Below are 12,504 nucleotides of genomic sequence, written 5' to 3' on the forward strand. Positions count from 1 at the left end.
TAATCTAAATCAGCTTCTGTTGCTTGCAACCCGAAACTCCAAAAGGCACATGGACATTCAAATATTTCTTAAACAACAACAAAAAAATTAGTAAATTGGCTATTTATAATAATTCTTGCACAACATTTTATAATTTCTACTCTCTCCCATATCCTAATTCTTGCACTTGATTACTGCCCCATTTACACTACAGTTAAATTACAATATTTATCAAGGATAAATTCTCCTTAATGCAAGATTCAAGTAAAAAAATTTTTTTTTAATTTACAACTAGGCTTAAACATCATCTCCCAAAGTATGCTATGAGAGCTCTCCAGGTTAGCGACCACTGAGGGTGGTATCAGCTAAGTAATAAGAAAACCCTTTAAAAAGAAATTTAGAATACAAGCTTAGGAATTAGAGCTAGAGAAGTGAGTGAACCATATCAACAAGGTCAAAATGTTTGTCCTTTCAAAACATGAAAATCTATATTAATCATATGATTCTTTCTATCCAGGAAGAATTGCTTGGTCTGTGAATCCTTAAACATGTCTTCACCCACCTTTACCTTACTGAAAGTTGAAGTCAACCATAACTTACTTGTTACTCCCCCAAACCTTAAATGGGAAATTTTACAGACTTGCCACATTTACAAGTATGAATGGTGTTTCAAAACTTGATGTTTCAGAATTACCCTGAGAATGCCACTAACTTGTTAATAATTTGTGTTGATAAAGAATTTGACATAGTACATCCTGTTTGGTTTCTGTGAACAGAAAGCCCCCAAACCAGAACTAGAAAAGGGTTACAAAATCCATGAAACCATCTCAGTAAGCAAGAGAGGAAAGTCCACTTGGTGTTCAGTGACCTAGATTCAGACCAATGGATTGCAGAGCAGGCAATGTAGCACTGAGATCCCTTTTTATTCTTCACATCCAGTCTCCAGGAAGCCAGTGCCCATGTCTTTCCAAAACAAAGTCTGAAGAATTCATCTCACAAGTCAAGTTAATATTTAGGAGTAGTTTTTAAAAGAGAGAAAAAGGAATATGAAAAACTGAAACTGAGGTACTTAAATCTTGGATGTTTTTGCTCTGCGCAGCCTATATGTTTCCTGCATAATTTGTGATCCCTATAAAATATAGTGTACAATGTAATTTCAAGTTGTAATGAAAACCTATATGGCTTTAAGTCGACCAATGAAGAGGACATAAAATGTATATATTGGCTTCCAGTGTATTTCTGATTTAGATACAAAAAAAGAAAAAAAGAAAGAAAAGAAAGAAAGCTTTCAGTACACCGACTGCATCGAACACTTCCTCGTTGTTTTTTTTTTGTTTGTTTGTTTTTTTTTTTCATTTGTGCAGCTCTAATTATACCGGGGTCTTTAGTTTATATTCTCCATACCAGTGTGTCCTGTCCTTATTCTGAGGACACACTGATAGCCCTCCTCCACTGGACAAACCCTGACTCAGTCCTGAGCCAGAGAAGAGGAAACTGACCACCCACTCGGGGCTCCCCGGGCTCTAGGACTTGTTGCTTGGTCGCCAACTCTCTCGCGCCCTGACCACAAGGAGGGCGGCGTGTGCTGGGAGCTGGAAGCGCTGGCGGCCAGCTGGCCCTTCTGCCTCGCTTCGCAGGAGCGGGCCCGGGGTGGCGCAGGCCTGGGGCGCCCCCTGGGGCTGCCCCTGCCCCTGCCCCTGTCCCTGCCCGGGGCCGCCTTTTCCCGGCAGGCCACATTGGAGAGAGCCCCTCCAGTACAGGGCTCTCGTAGACAGTAGACACCGGCCTCTGCCCGGGTGTGGGAGAGCAGGCCCGAGGGGAGCCAGGCCTGCAGCCCCTCGAGCGCCCCCCCAGGTCCCAGCATGGCCACGCGGGCCAGGGCTCAGGGAGGCGCTGGGGCTCGGAGGCCTGCCTGAGCCGCGAGGTCGCCGGGTTGAGGGCACCCGAGGGCCAGAGCTGACTCTCCGGCCTGCCCCGCGTCCCGCGGCCTCCCCACCCCCACTCGGCCCTGGAATCAATAGTGGCCGCTGATTTTTCACGACAATTGCAGCTGTCTAATTCATCAGTGAATAATTAAATCAGAGGCAACCAGGCCTGCCTGGCGTCGGAGACCAGGGACTCCCCACCCAGAGCCCATCAGATTGGGGGTCTGTGGGGAGCAGGGAGGCCAGGGAAGGGACAGGCCTCGCCCTGCGCCAGGGCTGGGAGAGCGGCCAGGCCCGGCGCCATTCGCGGTGCGCGAACGAAGCCAGACCCCTGTGCGGTGCGAGGAGGCTGGGGAGCAGGGGGCGCTCTGCAGGGGCCCGACTCCCAGCCCAGCACCGTCCTCTAGGAGGGCGCACATTCCAGATCCCACCCACACACCTAGGCGCCTCGGGAGGGCGGTTGTAGGGTTTTGTGCAGACACCCTCCTCACGCAGACTTTGCGAAGGGAGAGGAAATCCACCCTCGGGAGGCGATTTGCCTTTGAGGAAGATGGAGAGGAGCAGAGAGAAGCGCCTAGAAACGGCATTGATTTAGACATCAATCCTGGCCAGCTCCCTCCGCCTCTCGAGGCGCGGGGCCGCACCGCCCCCTCCCCGGGAAGCGGCTCGGCGAGGACCCCGGGGCCGCCGGGCCTGGGGAGCCGCTCGAAGATCCAGCGCGGCCATCCGCTTCCTCGGCCTCGACGCCGCCCCGCCCGCTGGCCCGGGCTCGGGTCCGACCCGCTCCCACGCGCATTCTCGAGGCCAACAGGTATTCCCCGGCCGCGAGTCCGCAGCGCCGCTCGCACGGCTCTCCCAGCACCCGGTGGGACGACCCCCCAGCCCCAGATCTTTGGAGGAAGCCAAACCAATTGTGCCCAGCCCAGCCCGGCTCTGGTTCCTGGAGGCCGCGGGGGCCGAGTCCTGCTCCTCCGCCGGCAAGGCTATGAAACGGCCGCCTCCGAACCCAGCGGTCCACCAGAGTTGCTTTCCTCTACACGTTCGCAAACAAAACAATTCAGAATTCCTAAAAGTGACATCAAGCCGGTTTTCAATAATAAAATGCTCCTAAAATAATCTCAGTGTGCTCTGTGACTTTTAATTGTGCTGCCCTGAAATATCTATTCGTTCTCAATTGGTCTTACATTTCTCTGGGAGCTGATACTCGAGGAATCTAAAACCTACGCGATTTGAAAAAAACTGATGTGATTCGTATAATTATTGTAAACTCCTCGGTTGGTTTTGTTAGTTTTTAACTAGACATATTATTTTTTAATCGAAAATAATATTTCTCAAGTTAAAAATCTGGCCAACTCCTTTTTAAAATTCTCTAATTAAAAATGTTTTCTATGGTGACTAGACCTCTAATTGAGATAAATATACAAATATTTTTAAATTCTCCCATTATCATTGAGAGGGGGGAGCTACTAGGTATTCGTAATAATGTCTAAATAATATTGAATGCTCAATCAAAAATTGTTACTTCCAAAGCAAATAAATGATAGTTTTTAGAGGGTGATAAATTAAAAGGCAACGCCCATGCTTAGGTGTCTCAGGGCAACTTGAAAACAGCTCTACTTTCAGGGAGTTAAATTTGTCCTTTTTACGATCAACTGCAACTTTTGCCTTCCTTTGGAAAGAATAACAAAAAGATTTCACGCACAACTTGACCTGAACAAAAGGGACCTCACGCCAGTTCTTCTTTTGTAGGGTGACAACTGGAGGACAGGAAAACTTTATTTTAAGCACTCTTCAGTTGTACTTTAATGTTAAAAAGAACACGCGGTGGCAGGTCTATACAATTTAAAATCGAGGCTATGGAGTTTTGGGGAAAAGGGACAAATAATCGTGGGCAAAAATCTGAAAGTCGGTGAGAGGAATTTTGTCTTCCAGTTAACAAGTTTTTGTCTTCCAGTTAACAGTTTTTGTTTTCCAGTTAACAAGTTGCTTATTTAAAAGCACAACATTCTTAGGGGAAAAAAAATCTGTTCTCAGAAAATACCCTTCCCCTCCTCCCCAAAAGAAGTCCTCTAGTTCGAATCCTTATTGCCCTCCCATTCACTTTTTTAAATTATGTTTTCCCCAAAGAGGAATATTATTTCTCTCATCTGCTTCCGCAGTGGTAGCAGCCACGAAGCGGGGGAGGCAGGAAAGTCTGCGGTGGGCCTGAACTCCGGGGAAGGAAAGTGCTCTGGTATGGTCCGAAGTTCCCGTGGTCAGTCCCGGAGACAGCTACCGCCGGGTCCAAAAGAGAGGCCTGGGCACTCACCCACCCTCTTCAACTCCAACTCCGACGAGGGGACCCCAGAGGTAAGTAAGTAAGTAAGTGTGTGTGTGTGTGTGTATGTGTGTGTGTGTGTGTGTGTGTGTGTGTGAGAGAGAGAGAGAGAGAGAGAGAGACCAGACTCCAGCAGTCCTCTGTGGAGTTAGAGGAGGACGATCAAGGTCAGCCAACTTAGTTCTTGGCTTTCTCTAAAACTAGGCAGGTGAACAAGCTACCATAGCTCAGCTTGGCAGGGCTCGGGATTCCCGCTGTGGCTACCCCTGCAGATCCTTGGCCCCTGGAGTAGGGACCCATGCCCCTTGGGATAGCAGCTTCTCCTCATCCCTTTCCCTCAAGCCTACCCATTCCCCGTGTCCGGACTACAGAGGAAATTGTAAGGTTTGCTCTTTGGCAGCCCAACTAATACATCCTTCTAATGCAGATGTTGGGCTGGGGTCTTCCAGAGAAACTTTCCACCGCAGGGTCCTTTAGCTTCATTTATTCCCTAACAAGCAAGATGAGGGTGAGGGCAAGACTGACAAACCCCAACTCTCTCCCCAACCCTGAACAAAGTGTATTTTGTCAACCGAAAAGTTGGGGGTCAGTCCCTTGTAGGCTCTGCTAACCTCTTGTTGGGGATTTTAACAAAACCGACCTGGGGGAGCAAAGGGAAGAAAAAAAGAACCCGTTTGGCTTCAGCACCCAGGAAACTTTTTTTTTTTTTTTAACTTTCCTAGATCCAGCTGGAAATCTGAAACAGTGTCAGTGAGTTTCTAAGCTGAGAGGTCGAAGGAAGTTTCGAGGTGGGTGGAGGGGCTGAGCTATGGCTTTAGTTTTCTTCTCCCTATGCACAACCAGTCCGAGCTTTCAGACAGAAGAAAATTGAAGCTAATGGAGATATCAAACTGAGCCACAATTCCGAAGGCTCCTTTTCCGCCACAAATACCCACCCTCCATCTGCACATGTAATCACAGAGACTTGCAGGGTCTTCATTACCAGTGGCTCCGAGAAAGGGGGAGAAAATACTCCATCATTAAAAGAAACCCTCTATTATCACTACTATTATTTGTGTATAGCAACATAAGAATTTCTTTCCCTTCTTAAAATTCCCCCACAATATTGAAACGGCATTTGTTGTCAGATTCATACAAACGCTTGAGGCCTTTCTGGAAAACCATTACCATTCAATGGATAGAAAATTGCTCTCCTTCCTTAAAAAAAAAAAAAAAAAAAAGCCGGGCGCAGCAGCAGCTACACAGACAACAAAAACTTTCTCCTGCATAATCCTCACTCACAGAATGACAAAGAAATGATATTGACTTACCCCCGAACGGATGATGTGTTTGATAAAGGGGGGACTTTTTTTGAAGATTTCTGTTCCGGAGCTGCACAGACAGCTGCAATTCATGGGCGACGCTGATTGCCAGAAACGCTATGGATTGGCATGGGGTCTGCAGCTCACAGATCCTGATCAATACCCCTACACTCACACGCCAGATGGTTTGGGGAAGGACAAAAATAAAATAGTCCAAATCAACCCACCATTATGTCTTTTTGTATTGCTCTGATAAACCTAGTTGGAGCACAAATGTGTTCTGGCCAACACAAAACATGAAGAGATTTTGAGCACTTGGGTAGAAATAAGCAGCCCTGCTCTTCTCTGGATTTGGGCTGTGGTTACTGTTGTTTAGTAAAAACAAAGCTGTTGGGCCCCTTATCCAGTTTGGGTTTACTTGTGGTCTTTTCAAAATTTTTTTCGTGAATAATTTATAGAATTTCTGTTTAAAGTGAATGTTTCTCTCTCCCCTTCCCCCAAATAGCTTTTTTTTAATATATTTATTTTTTAGTTCTCGGTGGACACAACATCTTTGTTTGTATGTGGTGCTGAGGATCGAACCCGGGCCGCACACATGCCAGGCGAGCACGCTACCGCTTGAGCCACATCCCCAGCCCCCCCCCCCAAATAGCTTTAATGTGAAAAAATGCATATGAAACTCTCTGACAATAAATATTTTCAGTCTCTTCCTACAATTGCTACATTACTTTCAGGTGTTTTTTGTTTTCTTTTACATTGCAATAGCCTACAATTGTTGTCAAAGCTGTGTTTTATTTACATGCTTATTTTGCTCTATTTAAGTTTCTGATCTTGAAGAAAATCTGACCTGCAAATGTGGTATACTCAAAAGTGGATATTCCTGTCCTAATATAACAGTGGGTGCAACTGTCTAGTTTCTACTAGTCATGAACTAGCACACCACATTTCTATACAGACTATTTGTGAATAAAATACTGGGGAGTGGGGAGGAGGGCAGAGAATAACTTCATATTAAAAGACAAAATTCTGAGCTACAGAATTTGTGAAGGTTAGAGTATGGATCCTAAACAAGGAGCAGTTAGAAAGCAATGCTTCTTTTTTATTTTCTCAAAGGACTATCTAAAAGAAACACAAAGTGTATCTCAAAACATATTTTAAATCTTATTAACGTAGATATTCTTAAAATAATCTTGAAAATTAAAATAACTACATTTCCTTTTAGAAAGCAAGGCAAAAGAGCATCCAAATCTTAATAAGTGAAAAAAAATAGGGTGCTGGCTTTCATTTTCCTTTTAAATGGGTTTGGGGTTGAAACATAAAACCTCAAACCACCATTAGAAAAACGTGAAAAATCTGCTTTAATCTAGCCCAATGAAATTATATACAAAGAAGCCAATACGATTTCATGATTTCCCTGAGATCGCCAATATTGATCGTGGAAAGGGGGAGGGATGGTGGAAGAGAGGCTAGAGGGAGGGAAGCGGGGAGGGAAAGAGAGGGAGGGCAGGAGGGAGGGAGGAAACGGCAGGGAGAAAATGCAACTCACCTTTCTGCTCCCAGACACATCGAAATGCAATTCCCAGGAGCAGATTTATCTTGGTGGCCTGGTAAATGAGTTTATCATTTTGAAAAATAATTTAAATGGCAATTTATATACTTCGGTTTCTGTGAGGAAGCAGCACCACTCTGGGGTCATTGGCCATTCCTTGAGCCTGAAGCCAGGGGAGCAAAAACTACCTCTAGCCTTTAGCACTGGGGTCCATTAAATGAACCCCTTCCCAGGCTTGTTTTTCTCCTGCCTCATTTCAGTCACTCAGGAGGCCAACAGCAGGTTGCACTCTTATGAACTTTTGTTCAACTGGGTGTGTATTTCAAACATTAACTGGCTCAAATTATCCAAGTGTCCAGCCATCATATATAAAGTAGGGAGTGGAAAGAGATACAGTAGAAGGAAGAAAGGGGGAGAGGAAAATAGAAAAAAAAAAAAAAGAAAACTGAGTTATTTTACCTGTCTCCTGTTGTGACACTAAAGATGTGAAAATCCAGAAAACTATGTTTGGCAAAGCCAAGTACTGCTTCCTTACCCAGGCTTTGATAACACAGAGAAGATTCTATTTGAAAGAATAATTGGCAACGTATTGGCCAGAGCTCAATAAAGTTGATCTATGAATAAAGTCACTGTACATTCATGTGACAAGATGGTATTCAAATGGGGAGGGTCTCTGTAGCTAGAAGAGAGAGGAGGGCAACAGAAAAGGTCACTGCGACTAAGAACTGTTTTCCAAATGAATTAAACCTTTCTGTAGCACCAAGAGACACATACAGTATTCCAGGCTGTCCTTGTTTTCTTATCAAGTTTTCTCTAACAGCTGGAAGTGGTTGGCGGGGGCTGTCTTAAGGAGACCCCCTGCTCTTCTTTTGACAGCTGATCAAAAGAAAATAGGTCACGCTTCTCAAACTTATGTCCACCCTGTCCTTAATTACTGTCTCTTTAAACAAAGGCAACATCTGCGCAACCTCAGCTAGCTTGAATCTTCGGAGGCAAACAGAGCGCAACCTGCTTTGGAAGAATCTGTTACTTTTGAGGCTTTCAAAGCCGAGTGTTGGCCTCTTTGGCTGTCTTCAACTACCCCTACACCCCCACGCAGGCCGCAGAAATCACCACCTCCTTTCTCCCCCAGCTCCACTTCCACCTCCCGATCAGTGGTTGCCAAACAACGGAAATTCTAGAAAGAATAAGGTGCACTTTTTAAAGCTATGGATGCGTCTGGAACCGACCAGGGGCTGGGATCTTTTTAGAAATAAGGTTTGAATATACAAATGTCAGTCCAGGCTCGGTGTCACCTACCCCCATAACCCGAGATGTTCCTTTCCCGGGATTCCAGAATGTGTGTGCGCGCGCGCGTGCTTGTGTGTACCGTGCATTAGGAGAAAGATCCGCGGTTGTTGCCCGGGTCAGTTCGCATGTTCCCTGTCCCCAAGAGAAGTTTGCTCACTATAAGTATAGGCAACAATCTTCACCCCCACCTCACCAGTTCTACACTCTCCCCCCTTCTTTTCAAGCCACTGATGGAGCAAGCACTTGATCTTCTTGAAACCGCAGCTCTCGGAATTCGAATTTTGTTTTGCAATTTAGCAGGGCCCTTTTGAAGTCTCATAACTGGGAGATTTATGGGCTCGCGGAGTAATTAAATGATGTTATTGCGTTAACTTTGCATACATTACGGCTGCCCGCGCTGCCCGTGGGCCGTCTACCCACCGCAGCTTGAAAGCTGCAAGGGCCTTGGAGTTCCTTTTGCCGAGTAGATTATGCATGCCCCAGCCTCGGGAATTTACCGTGCATTAGAATACACTAGCGCCTGCATTTTAAAAGGCTAAACTACTGGCTCTCAGCTAGGGACTCTCGGGAAGTGACTCGCTAGGAGACGCACATTTGTTTTCACAGGAGCACGGAGTCCCTTCCTCCCAGCTTCGAGAAAAGCTTTGAGGTGATGCGAAGGGGACCAAAGCAATGCCCCTCTCCCCAGATCCCAGCTGCCCAAAAGGGATGTAGAGCGGCATCTTTCACATAATCTCTCTCCCTCTCTCGCACTCCGGCCTCTCTCCATCCCCACCCCCCGCCCTTCTCCTCCCTCCCTCTCCTTGACGTTTGATTCCAGTAGCAAAGGAGGAAAAAAGGCACCGAGCCGTCAGCCAAACATGAAACCCGAAGCCCCGCCCCTCACCCATTCATTGGTAGTTGCATGTCAAAAGCCCGCCCCCCGGAGCAGAGACTTCCGAGGAATGGCTACTTGCGGCGCCCATCGAGTGCGGCCCCGCCCCGGGTCCGGGAAGGTAGGTTGGCTGCCCCAGCGAGCGGCAGAGCCCTTCTGGACAGCTCCCGCTCACCCAAACAGAAGACGTCGGCCCCGGAGCGGGCTGGGACATGGCGAGGCAGCGCGCCGGCCCAAGCGGCGGGGCCCGGTGATCCCTTCTTCCCTCCCTGCCCCCTCCCCTCTCCCGCACGCAAGTCCCGTCCGCCCCCACCCCACCCCCACCCCGGGCGCGCCCGCCTGTCCTCAGCCCGGGACACACACCCGCACACACGCTCTCCTGCACACACTCACGCACTCCCGCGCCCGCCCCTCTACCCACAGCCGAGCCCAGCCACGCGCGCCTTGCCAGCCCGCCGGCCTCCCCCGCCGCCCCCGCCGCCCCCGGGCCCCGATGGACTGAATGAAGGCTGCCTACACCGCCTATCGATGCCTCACCAAAGACCTAGAAGGCTGCGCCATGAACCCGGAGCTGACAATGGAAAGTCTGGGCACTTTGCACGGGCCGGCCGGCGGCGGCAGCGGCGGCGGGGGCGGCGGGGGCGGCGGGGGCGGCGGCGGGGGTCCAGGCCATGAACAGGAGCTGTTGGCCAGCCCCAGCCCCCACCATGCGAGCCGCGGCGCTGCTGGCTCTCTTCGGGGTCCTCCGCCGCCGCCAACCGCACACCAAGAGCTGGGCACCGCGGCAGCAGCAGCAGCAGCAGCGTCGCGCTCGGCCATGGTCACCAGCATGGCCTCGATCCTGGACGGTGGTGACTACCGACCCGAGCTCTCCATCCCGCTGCACCACGCCATGAGTATGTCTTGCGACTCGTCCCCGCCCGGCATGGGCATGAGTAACACCTACACCACGCTGACGCCGCTCCAGCCGCTGCCACCCATTTCCACTGTCTCTGACAAGTTTCATCACCCGCACCCGCACCACCACCCCCACCACCATCATCACCACCACCACCAGCGTCTGTCCAGCAACGTCAGCGGTAGCTTCACGCTTATGCGCGACGAGCGCGGGCTCCCGGCCATGAACAACCTTTACAGCCCTTACAAGGAGATGCCCGGCATGAGCCAGAGTCTGTCCCCGCTGGCTGCCACGCCGCTGGGCAATGGGCTGGGCGGCCTCCACAATGCGCAGCAGAGTCTGCCCAACTACGGTCCTCCTGGCCACGACAAAATGCTCAGCCCCAACTTCGACGCGCACCACACTGCCATGCTGACCCGCGGTGAGCAACACCTGTCCCGAGGCCTGGGCACCCCTCCAACGGCCATGATGTCCCACCTCAATGGCCTGCACCACCCGGGCCACACTCAGTCCCACGGGCCAGTGCTGGCTCCCAGCCGCGAGCGGCCCCCATCGTCCTCATCGGGCTCGCAGGTGGCCACCTCGGGCCAGCTGGAGGAGATCAACACCAAAGAGGTGGCCCAGCGCATCACCGCCGAGCTGAAGCGCTACAGCATCCCACAGGCGATCTTCGCACAGAGGGTGCTGTGCCGGTCTCAGGGGACTCTCTCCGACCTACTCCGGAATCCAAAACCTTGGAGTAAACTCAAATCTGGCAGGGAGACCTTCCGCAGGATGTGGAAGTGGCTGCAGGAGCCGGAGTTCCAGCGCATGTCCGCCTTACGCTTGGCAGGTAAGGTAAGGGGCACCCAGGAGCAAGGCTCCCCCACCCACCCACCCCCCCCCCCCCCCGTGCTCCTGGGATCCAAGTCTGCTCGTCTGGTCACTTTTCTTGGTTCTCTCTTCCTCTCCCCTATACATTTCCTCTTATTTCCTTCCTCTGTTTTTTTTTTTCTTCCAGTTTCTTTTTCTCTTCTCTCTCTTCTCCCGTTTTTCTCTTTTCTCTCTTCCTTCCTCTATCCTTTTCCGTGAGCTTTCATTAACTACCTCCCCCCATTTCATTCGCCCTCCTCTCTGTGCTAATCTTTGCCCTCAATTTCCCACCTTTCCCAGCAGTGGGAGGCTGGGGGCGGGGGTAAGGTGTCTGCGAGAACTCTTTCTTTCCAGATCTTACAGAAACTGCGAACTACACTTATTCAAAATCTCGTGCACTTGAACTCTTCCTTAGACAACAAACTTAAGTTTTCCAGGCTACCTACTCTCCCAGTATGGAGGCAGTTAAGGGGCTTTGCTTCTTAGAGTGGAAAAAGATCTCTGCACTCCCTCCCACCCACCATATCAGCCAAACTTCTTTGGTCACTAGCAGGAGGCACAGCCTTGCCGGCTAAGGGAGCTGTCAGCCAGGAGGATACAACACTGCTCCTGGAGTCCATCTCCTGCCTTGGTGTTGGCCAGGGACTTTCTGACCTGTCTTTATTAAAAGAGCTCCGGTGCCACTGCCTATAGCGAGGGGAGGGTGCAAGGAGGAGGCTGGGAGTGTTACATTCGCCGTTTTAGGAAGTCCAGAGAGAGAGAGAGAGAGAGAGAGAGAGAGACGGAAGGGAGAGCGCTGTGCCTCCCTCGCCAGCCACCCTTGCCCGGCTCCCAGCTATTTGTTGGGATTTGCCGAGGTATGCCGAGACTCCGGGAGAAGATACTAGCTCGGGGAAAGAGGTGCTGATAAATTAAGATGCAGGTTAGTTAATACATGTCGGTTGCAGATTGTAAGCTCCGCCTTTGCATTAAGCGGGCGCTGACTGTGAGCGTAGCCGGGCAGCAGGGAGGGCTGGCGGCCCGCGGGAGAGGACGGGTCGAGGAGCCGGTTACATTGTTCTGGAGCGGGCTCGGCTCTTTGTGCCTCCTCTAGCGGCCGAGCCGCGAGGTACAGCCCTCTATTGTTCTAGGAGGACAGAAATCTCCCGTGTGGGCGGCGGGTGCAGGAGCGAGAGCGAAGGACGCGGCAGTGGCTTCCGACTGGCATACAGTTGCGCGCCTTTGTGCGCCCAGACCTTGCGCCGCGCTCGTGGTAACTGCTCTTACCCCCAGGACCAAGCCATGATCCCAAAGGGGCAAAGTGTCCAGATCTCCCATTGAGGAAGAGGCATAATAACCTTACTGCAAGCCAGTATAGGCGGCTTCTCCAGATGGGTGGGAGGAAGGTTCTCTCAGAATCCGCGGGCGCTGGGGGGAACAATTCTTAGTGGCTTCGATTTGCATAGCGCGGATATTGGGACCCGAGATTCGGAGTCAGCCGCGCGCACAGAGCGCTTCCGGGGCTGTGAGCCACCCCCCC

General features: G+C 50.3%; 1 protein-coding gene across 1 annotated transcript in view; it reads left to right on the plus strand.

Annotated features, from left to right (window-relative positions):
* Positions 1-9,737: 9,737 nt before the first annotated feature.
* ONECUT2 (one cut homeobox 2) overlaps positions 9,738-12,504 on the plus strand; it is a gene marked incomplete at both ends in the record, with an annotated part of 40,605 nt that continues 37,838 nt past the window's right edge. Inside the window, one exon of the mRNA XM_081263292.1 lies at positions 9,738-10,965. Coding sequence (XP_081119418.1) covers positions 9,738-10,965 — 1,228 coding nt within the window. The remainder of the gene's footprint in view (positions 10,966-12,504) is intronic.

The sequence above is a fragment of the Spermophilus citellus genome, assembly GCF_964194105.1.
Source record: "Spermophilus citellus genome assembly, chromosome: 12".
Lineage (NCBI taxonomy): Eukaryota > Metazoa > Chordata > Mammalia > Rodentia > Sciuridae > Spermophilus > Spermophilus citellus.